Source organism: Melanerpes formicivorus, unplaced genomic scaffold (genome assembly GCF_026170545.1).
Source record: "Melanerpes formicivorus ecotype bairdi unplaced genomic scaffold, bMelFor1.0.p_v2 SCAF_1, whole genome shotgun sequence".
Lineage (NCBI taxonomy): Eukaryota > Metazoa > Chordata > Aves > Piciformes > Picidae > Melanerpes > Melanerpes formicivorus.
In genome coordinates, this window is record NW_027142353.1 from 5,288,140 (window position 1) to 5,307,595 (window position 19,456).

The 19,456-nt window shown below is 38.9% G+C and overlaps 1 protein-coding gene across 14 annotated transcripts in view; it reads right to left on the bottom strand.

The window, feature by feature from the left end:
- The window catches only part of MYCBP2 (MYC binding protein 2), a 197,443-nt gene that overhangs the window by 85,192 nt on the left and 92,795 nt on the right, over positions 1–19,456 (bottom strand). For all 14 annotated transcript variants that reach the window (XM_068155980.1, XM_068156571.1, XM_068156486.1 and 11 more), the window contains 13 exons: positions 16,944–17,135; positions 15,667–15,873; positions 14,821–14,952; positions 14,131–14,309; positions 13,355–13,497; positions 12,384–12,484; positions 10,450–10,668; positions 8,626–8,851; positions 8,130–8,248; positions 6,669–6,756; positions 2,736–2,788; positions 1,413–1,585; positions 177–321 (listed from right to left, as the gene is read on the bottom strand). In XM_068155980.1, the coding sequence (XP_068012081.1) occupies positions 177–321; positions 1,413–1,585; positions 2,736–2,788; positions 6,669–6,756; positions 8,130–8,248; positions 8,626–8,851; positions 10,450–10,668; positions 12,384–12,484; positions 13,355–13,497; positions 14,131–14,309; positions 14,821–14,952; positions 15,667–15,873; positions 16,944–17,135 (1,977 nt within the window). The remainder of the gene's footprint in view (positions 1–176; positions 322–1,412; positions 1,586–2,735; positions 2,789–6,668; positions 6,757–8,129; positions 8,249–8,625; positions 8,852–10,449; positions 10,669–12,383; positions 12,485–13,354; positions 13,498–14,130; positions 14,310–14,820; positions 14,953–15,666; positions 15,874–16,943; positions 17,136–19,456) is intronic.

The following is a 19,456-nucleotide window of genomic DNA, read 5'->3' on the forward strand; positions in this document are numbered from 1 at the left end:
CTGATTGTTGTGCTTGTTATAGATTCACTGTGCATACCTGAGTTTAAAGCTCACTACAAGATAACTCAATTACTGCATTCTATAGAAAGAATAGATTTGAGTGGAATATTCATCTACCATGAATACTGAAAGATGGCATGATGAAGTGTAAGAATAGCCAAGATTGCAAGAATTACCTTCATATTAGGAACATGAACAACGTCCCCATACTGGTCTTTTGTTTGTACTGTAATGACAGTCGGCCAACCACATCGAATGTCATCCTTATTCAAAATCAATGATGTTTTCTGAGGATCAGCATATGAATCTGGCTGAAGCCACCTACCACAAAGAAAAACAGCTAACATTAAAATCCTCTATAGCCCCACAAAGGATAAATCCTTACTCCGTACACAAAACAGTATTCCAGCTAAGGACAGATGCAGAAGTTCTGAACACATAAATGCTTTCATTTAAATATATTAATAGAAAGGATATGGCCCAAATAGTTTTATTTAATTTATATTTGATAAAACTATTGAAGTTCTATAGCCAGTTGCACAGACAAGCAACAGTGCACAGGTTTTAAAATTTATCACAGTATCACTAAGGTTGGAAGAGACCTCAAAGATCATCGAGTCCAACCTGTCAACACAGACCACACGACTAGACCATGGCACCAAGTGCCACGTCCAGTCCCCTCTTGAACGTCTCCAGGGACGGTGACTCAACCACCTTCCTGGGCAGCCCATTCCAATGACAAATGACTCACTCAGTGAAGAACTTTCTCCTCACCTCCAGCCTAAACTTCCCCTGGCGCAGCTTGAGACTGTGTTCCCTCGTTCTGGTGCTGGTTGCTAGAGAGAAGAGACCAACCCCCTCCTGGCTACAACCACCTTTCAGGTAGTTGTAGAGGGCAATGAGGTCACCCCTGAGCCTCCTCTTCTCCAGGCTAAACAATCCCAGCGCCCTCAGCCTCTCCTCATAGGGCTTGTGTTCAAGGCCTCTCACCAGCCTTGTTGCCCTTCTCTGGACACGTTCAAGTGTTTCGATGTCCTTCTTAAACTGAGGGGCCCAGAACTGGACACAGTACTCAAGGTGCGGCCAAACCAATGCAGAGTACAGGGGCACAATGACTTCCTTGCTCCTGCTGGCCACACTATTTCTAATGCAGGCCAGGATGCCATTGGCCTTCTTGGCCACCTGGGCACACTGCTGGCTCATATTCAGGTGGCTGTCGATCAGCACCCCCAGGTCCCTCTCTGTTTGGGAGCTCTCCAGCCACTCTGACCCCAGCCTGTAGCTTTGCATGGGGTTGCCGTGGCCAAAGTGCAGCACCGGGCACTTAACTCTAAACATTTTCTATTACTGCAAAACTTAAACACCATGTCTATCAAATAATGGGTTTGTTCATGCAAGCACTCAATTTTTACCTTGCAAGTCGTCCACCACTTGATCCTGGTACACAAGCAATGAAATCTTCCAGAAATGATTGCTCATTACTTTGTACCTGCAGTGGAAGATTTCCTTCAAGAGCTTCCAAAATAGTTGGTGAGTGGGATAGTGCCAAGCCTTTCCCAAGAATGCCAGAGTGAGATTTGCACACCTTTGTGAAGTTAAAGAATGGAGACAAAACAACCTTTCAGTATTTTACATGTAGACACTTTCCCATATGACACAATTGGTACAGACATTTAAGGTACTGAGGACCAACTCAGTCTATAAAACAATAATTTATGTCAAAAGGGATTAAATGAACTTCAGCTGAAGACAATTTCTGGAGAAAAGAACAAGGTTCCATGAACTTTTATATTAAGAGTATCCCAAACTGTTTACTTGTAAGTAAGAAAAATATGAAGAAAGCCATTCTGAAGATGTGACCAATGTGCACATTCAAAAAAAAGAAGAGGAAAAAAAAAAAGGCTAGAGACAGAATTTACAGAAAAGGCAGATCTCTCAAAGAAAGATAATACTGAGTGAGACAAAGTAAAAGCAATCCCTTCTTCCCAAGGAAGGTGGAAAGATGTGTAAAATACTGGACACAAGTAAAAATGAAAACGAATCTATCGCATGCATGCTCTTCGCTCATATTTTTGATTGGAATATGGGGTGTCCAAGAACAGAACAGGAACATCTGATTTCTCCTAGACTACTCTGTCATCTAAGGCATAAACACTAGTGTCATACTGTAGCTCTGATATGTTTTTCCAGCAAGCACTGTATCAACTGAATTTCAAAACAGTTGCCCTGAAGATAATTAGGAAAGAGTATGTGACAACTATTTTCGTTGTTCATCATCAGGTAGGGACTATAAATATGTAGTCACTGATCACCATTGGCTACCATCACAAGAAAATACCATCATCAAACCAAAACAACAACAATCCTATTATTTGGGACTTGATAAATGTTATGACTCAACTGCAAAAGTGACTTTATTTCTGCAATTACAAAGACATGATAAGGTTTAATTTTGCTAGCATTTAAAATTTGCTCAGTAGTGCAACATAAGCTAAACACTTAGGTATTTTGAAATATACTTTGTCATTTAACTTTTTATGTGATATTGCATGCATTTTTTCCTAAGTTGATTCATTACCAAAAAGATTTTATGTAAATATGAAACTCCTGTAAGACTTTCTTAAACTGCTTTATAACAAGCTGGACTCTCCTCTATTACAAAAACTTTACAAGTGATTTTCTTCCTACAACAGTCCAAATGTTGTGCTTGCAATAGAGAAAAAGCCACAGCATACCTGTAAGGCAGCCTCTTCAAGTATCTCAAGATCTTCTTCAAATTCATTACCAGCTGTAAAAACACAAACATGTACTTTTCATAACAATACTACTGGCATTTATCTACATATTATAGAATTTGAAATTCAATTCTCTTTAGTGAAGCCTTCTACATAGCAAAGTTTAAGTATGTATGATGATGTGCAATATTGTTTAACCAGCAGTTGAAAAACCACTATTTTCAAATAACACAGTAAGCATGCAGTACTGTGTAGTTCAGTGCACAAGCAAATAAACAATACATGTCACATGAAACAAGACTTTGCTGCTTATGTTCTTATCTTCAAGACTGCATGTATAGCAAATCTTTGGACTAGATACTGTCAGAAAAAGATTTTGGGAGGACAAAACTGGGTTTGGGAAGCAGTATCTGTGAGCACACACCAGCTGCTCCCTCTTAAGAGCTTATCCTAGTAACAGTATTTGAAAACCTCTCACTCTGCAGAGTTTTGTAAGTTGCAATTTCTCCTAAAATGTAAAACTCAAATGCAGTCTACTCTTCAATATTTCTTTCTCAGAAATACTGCTCAGTGTGATTCCAGAGTGACCAGAACTGCCAAACACAGTCTTTTCACACAGAAGTAAAACAGTAAGGTTACCATATTTCACTCTCTCTCAAAAACATGTCAAGCAATTCTACTACAGAAGAAAGAGATGAGAAGAATGAAGTCCTAAAATATTTTTAAAATTTAGGGAAAAAAAACACAAACACACAGCTCTCAGATGTCGTTTCCACCACATTCGAAACAAATAATTATGTTAAATATGTCAATCAATTCCACAGTGCTGTTTAAGTTAGATCTTTGTCACAAACCAGCTCTCTCTCGGGAAGAAGTACCTTAAATTCAAGTCTTGGAGAACTGGAAAGAAGAATGTTGTAGTACATCATTGTTGTCAGGGTCTGCATTTGTTGTAGTATGTGTGTTAGGTGTTCGATTACCCTGAACACAGCTTCCAGGCCAAGACGTTAGCAGGTGAAGACATTTATTATGCTATACAGCAAGGTTATATACTCTTTTTGAAAGCATAGGTGTCACATCTTAATTGGTTATTTTCTATTGGCATGTGTGCAATTAAGGCACACAATAGGTTAAGATAACAAAACAGTATTTTAATGCATCCAACCAAATTCTGCCAAATTTCTTCCTTCAGTTACAAGACGTTTACATTCTTTTCAGACACTAAACATAGCCTTCTCCTACAAGAGGAAGTGTGACATTTTGAACATGGTAACTCAAATAAGTTTTCCAAATACATGAAAGAATCACTGTCTGGACCATCCCCCTTGGAAGGAGAAAAAGCTAAACTTCCTTGACATTCTTTCAAAAGACCTTTTTTTCCCTAATAACTTTAGATAAATACTTGCATAAGTACTTGGCTACTTGCATACAGAATTCTATAAGAAGTCATGTGGAACGTGTATATATATGCATGCACCAACTACTAGAAAGCAAGGTAGTAGAGCAAGGTTGTGAAGGACAGCTTCCTCAAAGTCAATACAGCAAGCTAAATCATACAGATAAAGCTGAAGATGGAACAGTCCTGCAAAGATGCCAGTAACAACTGATAACTGAAGTCAGTTCAATCATCCTATTTTCTTTGACAGACTGTTCATGAAGTTTATTGTCTTCATGAAAATTGGGACATTTGAAGTATCCTCTGAAGACATCTAAATTACTTTTTAAAATAAGGTTAGAGCTGCTAGCTTGGATATAGACACCTAACTTCCAAATGCCAAGGTTTAGGCATTGTAAATTAAGCTGATAATTATTTTGTGAGCTGATGCTTTTTCTTAGATTACTTACTTTATCCTGTATGCAATCACACATACAACATTGGTACAAATTGTTTTAAACACTATGAAAAGTCTAATAAAAGGGTTTTCCTGTGTGTATGCATTACAAGACAGTCTTTTCTATGGTTATATAGGTTCTTAAAGGACATTCCAGTCTACAAATCATACTTCTCTGCTAACGAGAATGGTAGTAATATAGTATTTTTAAAGACACTAGTTTACTTGAAGCAAAGGGTAAGAGAAAACCTAGATGGAAGAAAGAGCTGATACTAAGACATTTAACTGCCACAGGGCTTTTCTAAGCAAAACACTTAAAGCTAAATAATATAAAACTGAAAACAGTCTTAAAAAGGCTGCACAGTGTTTTCCATTTGCAAACACTACTACTACTGCTGCTGGTAACTCATCAGTTTTGTTTATTCACAGTGTACAGTGGACTTGAAGAGAAACACCACACGAGCACGTCATTATCACTGTCATATCAGCAACAGTATTTGGCTGAATTCCTTAACTTGGGGGTAGATAAATGGACAAATGAAACAATTGTAATTATGTCAGTAATCAAGAAACTCTTTACAGGCAGCACACCTATCTCTTCACTCTTGTACATGAAGCACAATCACTTTTATAGGCGCCTGAGACTGCACAGGTAACTGAACTGCACGTTGCTCCTATCTGAAAGCATGTGAAGCCAATCTACGTACCACCTACTTTCCCTCCAAGTTTTGGGCACTCAAAATTAGAACAAACCAAAGTATCTCCCTAAAAAGAAGTACAAAGTATTAGAAAACCTCAGAAATAAAGTCAGAAGTGTTTACATTTCAGCCTTCTTCTTTTGCGTAGGAGAACATCAGGGTAAATGAATGCTAGCAAAGTCAACAGAACTAGGGAGTTAATGTGCCTGTTTGGAGGTTAAGAGAAGAGGGCACTATTTCACAGAATCACAGAATGTCAGGGGCTGGAAGAGACCTTGAAAGATCATCCAGTCCAACACCCTGCCAGAGCAGGATCATCTTGAGTAGGTCACAAAGGAAAGCATCCAGGTGGGTTTTGGGTGAAGGAGACACCACAACTGCTCTTGGGCAGCCCATTCCAGTGTTGCACTCACAGTGAAAAGGTTTTTCCTTATGTTCACCTGGAAAACTATGGAATTAAACTATAGAATTGCCTGTACTTTTGAGAGAGAAATACAGATCTACCCGTGCAATTGAGGTGGCTATCCATAACAAAGAAATTTACACATTCAAATACACAAGCAAAACACTGAGTTGAACTCAAATCAGTTTTTGTGGCTGTAACTGCACACTGATCAATGCCTCCATGCTCATTAATATAGACTTCCAGTCTCATTAAGTGTATTTGAGATCTTCTTTGTTCTCCTAAATTAAAAGGATCTAAAAGATATCCTATTATAGATTGAGTTTGTTTTTCCTATACACTGATTTTAATTAGGAGAAATGCTATTACACAGAATATGGCTGCATCATTAGGAGTTTTTATTCAATCTCTATATACATTAATTTTCATAAACTCATTTTTCCTTAGATTTTCAATTGAGTTTGGGTTACTGTAGACTTTTATTTGCTTCACCTGCTGTAGAAGCATGCATTTAATTTTTTTTTTTTTAACTAATTGTTAAAAAACCCCAATGTACAGCACAAACATTTTAGGCTATAAGATCTACTTTCAATTCTAAACAAGCAATTTTAAATTCTGCAATTCAATATTCCATTCATAGTTTTCATCCATAAACATGTGGAGTGCAAGGAGAATAAAACAACAGTGAAAGGGAAACACAAACAAGATACCTGCACATTTCTGTAGTACCACGAGGAAACTGTAGGACATAGGTTGTACACTGCTACACTCCCTGTGGATGGGGTGAGTTGGTTCAGACTTAAATGACCAAATTTCCCTTCTCTCCATACACACATGCAGGGAATGATGCAAGCAGAAAACACCACCACTTCACTAATTTAATTCAGTTTTAAGAGTCAATTTTGTATGATGAACTAACTAAAAGCAACATTAAGATTTAAAGGTAGTACTAATTCAGAAATGTGAAACAATGAAATTGTGTTCTCTGAATAGGACTTACCAATAGGAAGTGCTAGATCTTTCTTCATCAAGGCTGCTGCACATGATCCCCCTAGATTTGCCAATTCTTTCTCCAGTTGAATAATACCCTTGACATGGAAACAAATTTTACAACAAAATTTTAAACCAAAAAATTATGTCAGAAAACAGGATAATTAGTACATTTCCTTGACACTGCTTTATCCTAAGAGACACTGTGTGTTCTACTTTGAAGTTTCTCAGTGATATACTTCTTATCACACATGCTGCAGTTCAACTACTCTCAATTTCTTAATGCACTTATTCACACTCAATGGTATCTTTCAGTTTCTGCAGAGACCTCCCTAACAACAAATGCCATTCAATACACTGTATTTAGGTAACAGTACCAAGTGAAATTTGTGCTTTGGAAGAAGAAAGAATTAATGTGGAAAAACTAACCTCATGACTTCAATTAGGTCTTAATGATACTTTGGTCTTTTAAGCTAGAGAAAACAAGTGGTCACCAGTGGTCAATTCAGAAAATTGTGATGACAATGCTCTCAGAAGAAATTAGCATTGCATGTTCAACTACTTAAATTACTTATGGAGGCTTTAGTCCCAACATGCAAGGTAGATGTAGATACTGCAAAATTTTATGTTTGTTTATAGGACCTTAGAGTATTTGGACTGTAAATTAAAGTATGTTTGAAAACTATTACTTGCAACTTTTCTTTAATTAACATAGTTAACATATCAGCTAGAATATTTTAATGCTGAGTGTTAAAAGCATTTGTAAATGCCTTTGAAAATTTCACCTTTTAGGTGAAGCAATAGGACCAAAGACTTCCAAGACAAGGGAAGGGCTATTTTCCTGGAATTACTATAATGCATATTATGTGTTTTTAGTAATCTCTTAAAACAAGCCAAAATAAAGCACTGGTGCAAGGACATGGAAGAAACATTATCTTCACATTTCCACAAAGAAAGCAGTGAAAACTCGTGCTTAGAAGTAAGATACAATGACCAGTACACAAAATCTCATGGCATGGCCAGGAACTCAAGAGTTACAGTATAAGTAAACATTGGAAAAACAACACAAGTTTGTTGTTCCATAATTAGCAGTGACAGTAAAATACAAAATGTGTATCTGAAAGTCCCAGTCCTTTGTATTTCTGATGAAAGACCAGGTCAGCATTCAAGGAGATTCTGTATCTCATCAACACACTAGATTAAATCATGCTATGAATTTCTAAACTGCCATCAGAGAAACAAACTAAACCAAAAGCCATTCCAGTAATACACAGATTAAAGTATTCCAATCAAATAATGTCTACAACAAAAAACATTAAAAACTTACACCAAAGTGATACAAAAACGTTTTGCTAATGCTATTTAGTCAGAATAAAGATACAAATGCTTTTACCACAAAAAAACCCAACAAAGGCTTTAGATGAGTGAATGAATAGGTGCGGAAATGGTAGCCACTTCTCTTTTTCCTTACCTCATCAGATCCTGGACTAAATTCGTATCCAATTGCATAACATTTGAAACCATAAAAACAAGCCTTTTCATCTTTCACGTAGTCTGATGCAGTCTCCAGAGAAAAGAGAGCTTCATTTCCTTAACAGGAAGTAAAAGGACACAAAGTAATTGTTTTTTTTTTAAGTAGTTAAATTTATCCTCTTTGTGTATGTTTCTTCTATATAAGCATGAATCAAATCCAAGCTTTATACGTAACATGTGAAGAAAAACTCATTAACATGCATACCAACACTTCACACAAGAAACCAAATATAAACGTAATTAACTGATGGCTCATAATGAATTCTTGCCAACTTAGATGGAAACACCTTTTCAACTTTGTCTTCCAAGGTGAAAAAAAAACCAAAGCCAAACAAAAACCCAACAACAACACCCCCCCCCCAAAAAAAACCAACCCCAAACTTCTCACTATTTCAACAATTCATATTGCTAGAAATTGTTACAGTATCTATTACCTGGCAATACTAATACCATCGTAGGCCATCCTGAAGATCCAGAAAATTTTTTCAGTTCTATCCATGAATTTAGGTTTTCATGAACAGAGGAATGCTTTGGTCCAAATCCTAAACTCTGTGCAATTCTGACAGGAATTAATAAACGAAGAACATCCTCTGATTGAGCAGTGCCACACTGAGTGTCAAACTCTATTGTTATCCACCGGACACATTCAGGAAAAGTTACCTGAAAAAAAATAAATGACTAGTTAGGTGCATCTTTGGGAGGACTAGCTTTTCTTTTTTTTCAGTTTCTCTAGAAAGCAGTACAAAAATAATATCACAGAATCACAGAATGTCAGGGGCTGGAAGGGAACTCAAGAGATCATCTTGTCCAACCCCCCTGCCAATGCAGGATCACCTATACCAGGCCACACAGGAACTCAGCCAAGTGGGTCTTGAATATCTCCAAGAAAGGGAGTCTCCACAAGCTCCCTTGGGCAGCCTGTTCCAGTGTTCTGTCACCCTCACATGGAAATAAATCTTCCTCCTGTTTCCATAGAACTTCCTATGCCTCAACTGCCACCTATTGGCCCTTGTCCTGTCATTGGGCATTGCTGAGAAGAGCCTGGCTCCATCCTCTTGGCACTCAACCCTTATGTATTTATAAACATTAATGAGGTCACCCCTCAGTCTCCTCTTCTCCAAGCTAAAGAGCCCCAGCTCCCTCAGTCTGTCCTCACAAGGAAGATGTTCCATTCCCTTAGTAATTTCCATGGCTCTGTGCTGGACTCTCTGAAGTAGTTCCCTCTCTTCCCTGAACTGAGGGGCCCAGAACTGGACACAATTTTCCAGACATGGCCTCAAAAGGTCAGAGTAGAGAGGGAGGAGAACCTCTCTCGACCTATTGACCACACGCCTTGTAATACAACCCCGGATACCATTGGCCTTCTTGGCCACAAAAGCACATTGCTGGCTCATGGTCAACCTCCCATCCACTAGGACCCCAGGTTCCTTTCCCATTCATGGCTCTCCAGCAGGTCAGTCCCCAACCTATACTGATACCTGGGGTTGTTCTTTCCTAGGTGCACGTCTCTAAACTTGCCCTTGTTGAACTTCATTAAATTTCTCCCTGCCCAGCTCTCCAGCCTGTCCAAGTCCTACTGAATGGCAGCACAACCCTCCGGTGCGTCAGCCACTCCACCCAGTTTGGTATCATTAGCAAACTTACTGACAGTGCTCTCTGTACCCTCACCCAGGTCGTTGATGAATACATTGAACAGCACTGGTCTCAGTACTGATGCTTGAGGGACTTGATTAATTACAGGCCTCCAACTAGACTCTGTCCCATTGACCACAACTTTCTTTCCTTCAACCAGTTCTCAATCCACCTCACTACCTGACAATCCAGACCACACTGCCTCAGCTGTCCTGTCTGCCATGACTTGCCAAAGATAATGGACAGTAGTCTGGCAATGACCTCTGCCAGCCCCCTCAGCACCCTTGGGTGCATCCCATCAGAACCTACGGATTTATGGAAGTCCAAATAACTTCACTGTTCTCTAACCCAGTCCTCATCAACCAAGGAAAATTTCTCATTTGCCATGCCTTTCTCTGGGGACTCAGGAGCCACAGGCTCCCACAAGGACAGCCTCCAGCAGTACAGAGAGAGACAAAGGCAGCATTTAGCAACTCTGCCTTCTCTGTATCCTCTGCCACCAAGGCAACACTGGTATGAGTTACCATCTGTGACAACAATTTTTCATACAACAAAACCTGACAAAACCAAACCCACATGTCAAAAGCTTTCAAAAAGTGACACATGCACTTGGAAACAGCGCTTACCTTGTAGTGTGTAACACAAGCAGGTTTGTAAGGATGCTCACTTTCTACAACAGCATAGTGATTGGAGGTAGTACAAGCTGAAAGCCCTTGCTCAGGTTGGTTTCCTGTGGTACTGTCTGTTGACTGATTTGGGTTAAACGCTGGAGGGGCGTATTTCTGATTCAGAACTGCCACAGAAGGAAGTAACTGTTGTACTAGGCCAAAGACCTCAACAGCAACCTGTAACATAAGACCACACACACTGAAGTATTGCTTATGACTGTGTGAAAACATTACTCTCAAAGTTACCTTTCACGGCAGTGGGTGCTCTGGATATTCAGAATAACTACTACCAATCACTCAGTTATTTTTAAATTCTCCATCTACACAATCCTGATAGAAAAACCATCACTACATGAACCTCAAATACTTCTCTTGGAGACTTGCCAAAGATGAAAAAAAGCATATCTGCACACAACTGCAAGGAACCTTCAGCTAAAGCACCTACTAAAAAGCTCTAATAGTAACACACAATAAGCACGAGCCGACAGAAAGCAAATACCATACTGAATTCACAGTCCAGTAATATTTTGTTTAGTACCAACATTGTTTTTTCTCCAAAAACTCATGTGGTAGTTTTAGGCTGCACCTTTAAAATTTTCCACAGATCTTGAACAGAAAGTTGTAGAATGTAAATGAATCACTATTGGGTGTAAAAAGGAAAATAATGCTAAGTTCTAAACAATCAATTGGACAGATAACAAACACAAGCTAGTAATGGAAACGATCTCCTTTCACTTCTTTGGCTCTGGCTGAGGCTTCTCCTAGCTTTATGGACCTTGACTACATCACTTTTGTAGCAACTGGTATTAACAACAACTTCTCTGCTCTTTCTCTTGTCTGTTTTTGTGTTCAGAGGGGTAAGGGAGGGGGCAGGGAAGGAGAAGCTATTAACAGCTCCCCTGGTCTCAGCCAGGGGGTTTCTTGTGCTGTTTATAAATTGTAAATACCTGGAAGTATGGTAAATACTGTATATCCTGTATACATTCATTGCATTTCATTGTAGATTGTAGTTTTGCCTGTAAATATAGCTTCATTTGCTTCCAACAGGGCTGGTCTGGCAAATCTAGTGTTGGGGGGAATTATCAACCCACCACAACTCAACGTATTTTAATGTGTGTGGTGTTAAGCACTGCATTGTTTCCTGTTAATATTTATAACATTTTCAAAGGAGAGGAACACTTCTACAGCAAAGCACTTGGTTCATTACAGTAGCAAGGTAATTAAAATTTTAACTATTTTTAATTAAGTGCATTTGCTGTATTTAAAATGCCCAGTCTTCTTTCCTTCCCCTTTAAAGAGAGTCAGAAAAGAACTTGCAGTTAAAGAAAAAGCAACAGAAGACAAGAGTGTCTACTAGCTAAGAATTAATGACATTTGTAAATCTAGTAGCAGATTTCAAGAGTGTTCTAGACCAGGTACTTGGAAGAGCGCTATGCACTGAAAAGTAAGGTTGCTTTTATTTATGGCTGATATCTTCCTATTTCTATAACTGATAGAAATAATTTAATGAGCAGCTACCATTACTTTGTATGTTTAATGAAAATATAGAACTTTTATTATATATATAAAAAAAACCAAACACACCACCAACATTTCATTCTACCAAACTCACATCAATGAGCTGTAAATGCAGATCCTTCTAACTACTTGTTTTTTCCTGCCATGAGAACCTGCCTTTTTCATAATGTCTTCAATTTAAGTTTAAAGATTTAAACATGACATGTTTGTTTTCAAACTTCTTGACTCTTGGAGAACTCATGAGTCATGTGGGCAAACAAAAACCACTAATTCACAAAATATTAAGAAATCAAGACGTTCAGATTTCCAGAGTAAACGTTTTCCTTGTTCATCATTCTTAAAACTTCTCCAGTAATCTCTGTTGAGGAGCATACCTTAGGAATAGCTGCCGCGACTGGTCCTATATATGCTATTATGAGGGGAAGCAGCATTGAAAACAGACTGGAAGAGCTGAGTAGTTCTGGAATGTCTTCAGCTAAACGAAGAATTACCAACACAAGTATTATTAATAAATATACCACGGTTCAAAATGCATCTTATTTTTCTGGTTTGTTTCTTACAGGTTAAATGCCTAGCTTCCACAACAGCAACCCCAGCTCCCTCATTCTCTCCTCATGGGGCTTGTGTTCCAAACCCTCACCAACTTTGTTGCTCTTCTCTGGACTCGTTCCAGCAAGTCAACCTCCTTCCTAAACTGAGGGGCCCAGAACTGAACACAGGACTCGAGGTGCAGCCTAACCAGTGCAGTGTTGAGGGGCAGAATGACCTCCCTGCTCCTGCTGGCTACACTGTTCTTGATGCAGGCCAGGATGCCATTGGCCCTCTTGGCTGCCTGGGCACACTGCAGGCTCATTTTCAGCCTACCATCAGCCAGCACCCCCAGGTCCCTCTCTGCCTGGCTGCTCTCCAGCCACTCTGACCCCAGCCTGTAGCTCTGCATGGGGTTGTTGTGGCCAATGTGCAGAACCCGGCACTTGGATGTGTTAAATCTCATGCTGTTGGATTCTGCCCATCTGTCCAGCCTGTTGAGGTCCCTCTGCAGAGCCTCTCTACCCTCCAGCAGATCAACTCCTGCCCCCAGCTTGGTGTCGTCAGCAAATTTACTAATGATGGACTCAATGCCCTCATCCAGATCACCAAGCTATCTGCCTATGATATCTCAAGTGCAGCTCAATCACTTAGAAAGTTACTCAAAGTTTGTTACCTACAGAAATTAAAGGTTAGAAACATGTTTGTAAAGCAAAAGAGAATTATTAGACTTCTCGTATCATTGATATTCTATTAACTCTTGCTATCAAAAGATTCTGAAATGTCAATTTGGAAAGTCAACATTCAAAAGCCTTACCATCTACAGCAAGAGCTCTGTGCAACAGATCTTTGGCTGCTCGTACAACAGCACTCACAACAGAAAGAGCCCTGCTGCAATTTTTATCTTCTTCGTTAGCTTTGTTCAAAAGCTGGGATTGCAGATCTCCATCATACTCACTCCTGGACAGTGGATTAAATTAAAGTAAGTTCACAAAATACAAAATTGTATAAAAAAACATGACTAACTCATTTTAAACATAGAGTAAGTAACACAATTTATGATAAAACAATGAAGGAAGGAAACAACCCCACATGTAAGGTATTTTGGAGGCAATGCCTCAGTGTTAGCCCTTTGCAGTAACAGAAAATATGAAAAGTATTTTTCTGAAATGTTTCTTCTGATTAGATGCTTTTTCAAATCATGTGTATTAATTGCTATGCTTTTCCAAGGGTACCTGCCCTTCTCCATGAATTTAACTAACCGGCATTATGTAAAGATTTTTTTTTTGGGTGTCAGTATGTCCTAGAATTGCAGTTTTGTTGTCAGCCTCAGGCCTTTTTAACTGGCATTTATTAGTGACTGAGAGTGGGTGCAATTCCAGCTGGCTACTTTTCCACAAATCCTTCCACAGCATTACTGCCCTTGTCAGAAGCGCATTAACACACTTCTTTTGATATGGCCTTTCTTGGTATTTGCATGAACAGCAATTCTACTTGTATTTGAGCATACTTCAAACACACTCCATATGTATTTATTTGTGTTACTTCTCAAAACCAGGTATTTGCTTTTTTTGGATCATACAACACACGAACCTGTAATAAACGATCTGTGGAATCTGTCCTCGTGTTTGGTTTGTGCCATTACTGCTCAGACTACACGTACTGAAGGTAAATGTTACACCATCTGGACACTGAACTGTGGTCATTCCTCCATCTCCATTGGCAGTCCGGCTTCCATAATTCCTCAAGCGAACTGCGTATTTCACATTTTCCTTAAAAAAGAGAATCAAAAATAGTATATAATATAAAACAAGTACATAAATTAGGCTTCAAGGTATAATGAACTCTTACTTGACATTAATACTGAAGCCTGAAAAGTCCTTCAAAGCACTCTACAAATGAATTAACTGAAAAGGATCCAGCATTTAACAGAAGTCAAAACTGTTCTGAATTCCCAAACTATGGACAATAACTTAAGTAAAATATTACTCCTAATTACTAAGAGTGACCAGGTATCCAAGAAGGTTGAACATTCAAGAATACTCTGAAATTACTGAGCAATTACAATCCCTCTTAGTCTATTACAACAATCAAGAGTTTTTCCTTCTGCTGCCAGAATTTGAACTTTTCAGTTACAGGACGGAACTGCAACTCCATAAAGCAAACATGTCAACAACATGCAAATGTGTACACCACAAAAATACAAACAATTTACATTCAACATTTTCATTTTTGCAACCTAAAAAAGTTATATGAAACCAACAGATGTGCACTTTTGCTTACCTTCAGTGGAACAACCTTGTCAATTCTGATTTCAGCTATGTCACTGGGAGAATCATCTGTGGTGTAAGTTCCTTTAACCAACTCTAAAGATGTCCATCTATGAGAATGAGTTGAATCTCCAGTATGATCACTCTGATTCAAATAAGCAAAGTCACTTTTAATGCATTTATAATGTAAATGCTTGACACATTCACAGACCATGCATTACAAATAAATTCAAGATGAAAAACCTTTCTGCTAAAAACAGAAATTACTGAGCAGAGAGGCTAATAATTTTCCATATCAACCTACACTTGCACTTTGGAAGACAGTCAAACCATTGGCTAAAGAGAACAGATAGATGTGAAAAAATAGAGTTTTTTCTTCATTATAAGAACACACAGCACAGTTTCATGCTTCTTATAAGGGAGTACTTCAGCAACACTTAACACATCTGCAGCTACAGCCTGACCATGCTGGCAGGTTACTAATTTCTTCCATTTTTGGTTTAAAATGTTTTAACTCAGTCTGCTTTATTTCCCTATTGCCCTTACAGTTTGAAGAGAGAACTGGCACTAATTTACATTTAGGTCCTGGAAATGAAAAAGTCAACTATACTTTATTACAAATAATATTTGAAGCAACTTTTCAAGACTGCAACCAAGATTTGACCCTACTGGATATGGTATATAGTTTGAAATACCACAAAAATCACCACCATGAGCAAACCAGATAAACCCTACTAGTAGTGTAGTGCTTTACTGATAGCCCACACTGTAGGAAAATATTACAATACTACTTTGTAAAACATTATGAAAAAAAGGAGGTTATTTTTGTTCAAGTTGCTTGCTCAAATGCAGTACTTACATCATCAACTAGTACTTCCAACTCATACTCATGAATTCCTCCTCCTCCATAAACAGAAAATCCAACTACAACGACACCAGGTTTGTCAACAGAGAAGCATATTGCATCAGGAGATCCATTCCCAGTATTCCAGCTTCTTCCCTGACTTGTTTTAGTGAATCGGTTTGGAGTGGATTTGACAGAATGGAGAGAGTTCAGTCCATCAACCTGTAGAAAGTTAAATACAAGTACCAGAAAAAATTTAGCTGTTCAAAGTCAGACAACTTCAAAAAAAGTGAAGGTAAGTGACCAGGGAAATTTTAAAATCTCAACTGGCAAAGCACAGCAGATGCCATTGTTAGGCCTTCTATTCAATACAGACCAAAAAGAAAAAAATAATTAGAAACTAATAGTTAATTATTAATTAGGAATCCAAATTCCTTGGATTTCTCCCCTCCCAACTATTTAAATATTATTTTCTGTGATGAGCAAGTATGAAATATAGCTTAACTGCTTCATGAAAAGTTGGGTATTTCTGCCCTAGGAAAGGTAAAGATGGAGAGAGGACATGCTATAATGTAATAGTAGAAACATCTTTAACCAAGACGTTATCAAAAGCCTGGTCCTATCTGTGAGAAAAGCCAGCTGACAGTACAGAGTGACATCCCTTTAACAAAATTACGTAAATTTCCATCATTTAATGACATCATAGTCTCATGAAATGAACTTCTGTGTGATAATGAATCCCTGCATTTCAAGAAGGTGAACTCAGTACTATTCTCAATTTTGAACACAAAGCAAATAAACAGGAAAAAATCTAATGATACAGGCAAATACAATACTCATACAGTATTGACTATATAAAGATATGTAAGGAGCATCTTGCACAAAAAGGAGGAAAATACTGCAGAAACAAAGCACAAACTAACCCACAATCAGAAGCTGAAAAGCTTCAAACATCGTGAGGCACTTGAGAGACCGTGATACTCAGGTATGTGGCACTGCCTCCAGTAAGCAATGGGCAAATTATATTTTGAGAGTATATATGTGCAGAGCCATTCATACAAAACCAGAAGCACTCAAATTGCTGTTTGGTAAACTTTGCAGTATTCTGAAACCATAATGAAGCAGTTAATTATCAACAGCAGTCCCCTGATATAGTGAAAACACACTTTTAAATCTATGTGAAATATCTAAAAGCTACTGAGAACTCAAGCACATGTCAAAGATCTGCATACCTACACAGCCTGATTCCTACACATGAAAGATTCCTAGTAATGGTTTTTCAGAAGCTTTACCTCAGATCCTAATGCTGATGCTGTAAGCTCACTGACAATACTAGCAAGCAACCCACAGGTATTAGAAACCAGATGTGAAGAGAAGAGTTCGTTTTCTCGTCTAAGGCTGTTCCGTACTGGTAAAACAACAATGACCAACATCTTCTCCAGCACCTCCCGGAAGCTTGTCAGCCCTGAAACATTTTCTTCACTCTGCATTGCGAAGAGAAAAACGACAAGTGACACACTGATTTTCACATATTATAAGCATTATGTAATTGACAAATCCATGACTTCTTAGAAATAAGAAATGTCTCAAGGGTTAAAAAAAAAAGAAAAGAAAAGGAATTAAAAAAAATTGTCAAAGCTATTGCAGTATTCCTCTGTTGAATTACTGATTGATATTATTAAATTCCCAGTGTAAGGTAGTACTGAAATATAAAACATCTCCTGAGGAGGAGGAGGATGTATTTTCTTATAGCACTCTGTGAGAGACTAAATCTTTGCTCTCTTGAGGTGACTCAAAGATAAAATCACCTTTGCTGCTGGCCCAGACAATAGCTGATGTGTATTGGGCAGATACCCTGGAACAACTCTCTGGAAGGTGTACAGATAAAGATTGCTCACCAGACTGCAGCTGCCCTGGAAATAATAATGGGCAGAGGCCACTGCTATTGATATTCTCTGGAATATACACACCTAAAAATTGTATAAAAGATCTGAGCAACTACTGGCTCAGGAGAGGGAAAACACACTAGGAAAAGACCTGGACGATGCTACTGAGAACACGAGAGAAGGAAAAGACCAGGGCAATGCTGCTCTGAAGAAAAATGAAGAGAATACCAGGAAAGAAAAAAACGTCAGAGACATCACCATGGAGCCTAGAAGAAGAGAAGGTGCTGAGGTGACCTAATTGTGGCCTTCCAGTATCTGAAGGGGGCCTACAGGAAGGCTGGGGAGGGACTTCTCAGGATATCAGGTAGTGATAGGACTAGGGGGAATGGAATGAAGCTGGAGGTGGGGAGATTCAGGCTGGAGGTGAGGAGGAAGTTCTTAACCATGAGTGGTGAAGCACTGGAATGGATTGTCCAAGGAGGTGACTGAGGCCCCATCCCTGGGGGTGTTTAAGCCCAGGCTGGATGAGGCTCTGTCCAGCCTGATCTAGTGTGGGGTGTCCCTGCCCATGGCAGGGGGGTTGGAACTAGATGATCCTTGTGGTCCCTTCCAACCCTGACTGATACTATGATACTATGAAGTAGTCAACAGAGAGAGAGAAAACAATCAGGTTAAACAGATCTGCAGAGATGCCTGCATAGAACTTTGTCTTTAGCATAATAATAGTCCACAGGAATATGTTCTGTGGCATAACTGAGCATTTTATGAATAGCAGGATTTGAAATTACCTGTTACTGAAGTCACATTGCTTAAAACTTTTGGTATTGAAAGACTGAACAGTTATCCTTTATTTACCTTTAAGGTATCAGTCATAATTTTGTAAGATTTTACCACTCTTGTTTTCTAAATTAAAGAACACTATTCAGTATTCCCATAATTCAGCCCAGAAGGCCAATTACATCCTGGGCTGCGTCACAAGAGGCATTGTCAGATGATCCACAGAGGTGATTCTGCCAGTTCACTCTACTCTGTTGAGACCTCATCTGAGTACTGTGTACAGGTCTGGAGCCCTCAATACAGGAAGGACATAGGCCCCCAGTACCTGAAGGGGGCCTACAAGAAGGATGGGGAGAGTCTGTTTGTAAGGGCCTGCAGTGACAGCACAAGGGACAACGGCTTTCAGCTGAAGAAGAGCAAATTTAGATTGGATGTTAGGAACAAGCTCCTTACTATGATGGTAGTGGAACACTGGAACAAGTTGCCTAGGGAAGTGGTTAAGGTCCCTTCCCTGGAGATATTCAAAGTGAGGCTTGACAAGGCCCTGGGCAACCTGGTCTAGTTGGGGGTGTCCCTGCTGACTGCAGGGAGGTTGGACTAGATGACCTTCGGAGGTGCCTTCTGGCCCAGACCATTCTATGAACTCGGTAATATCATTCATTAGTCCCATATTGTTGACTATTATCTTTACCCTTTTCATTCCTGAAAATCTGTTCTGCAATAATACAACTGCAGAAATACAACATTCAAGAACCCTTGATTAAGAAATTGTTTAATAACCTTTGATAGAACTATACAGAGTGGGCTTCCCTTGTCTACCTTTTTGTTGACTCCCTTAAAAACTCGTGATTAAGCCAAGACCTTTCTTATTAACAAAGCTGCATTGACCCTCCCACAAAACACTGAATCTATCTACATATTCATTCTTATGATCACATGAAAGAGCTGGAAAACTGTTGCAGGAAACACTATGCAACAGAAGACAATGGCAAAGTATATTGCTGGCAACCTATATTCCAAAATAAAGAGCAATTTGTGCTCCTTGTCCAAACAAGAAATAATTTCAATATATGACAGAGAAAGATGAAAACTGGATAAAAGAGTAAGTTTAGGAAAAAACACGCCTTTGAGAAATGAAACAG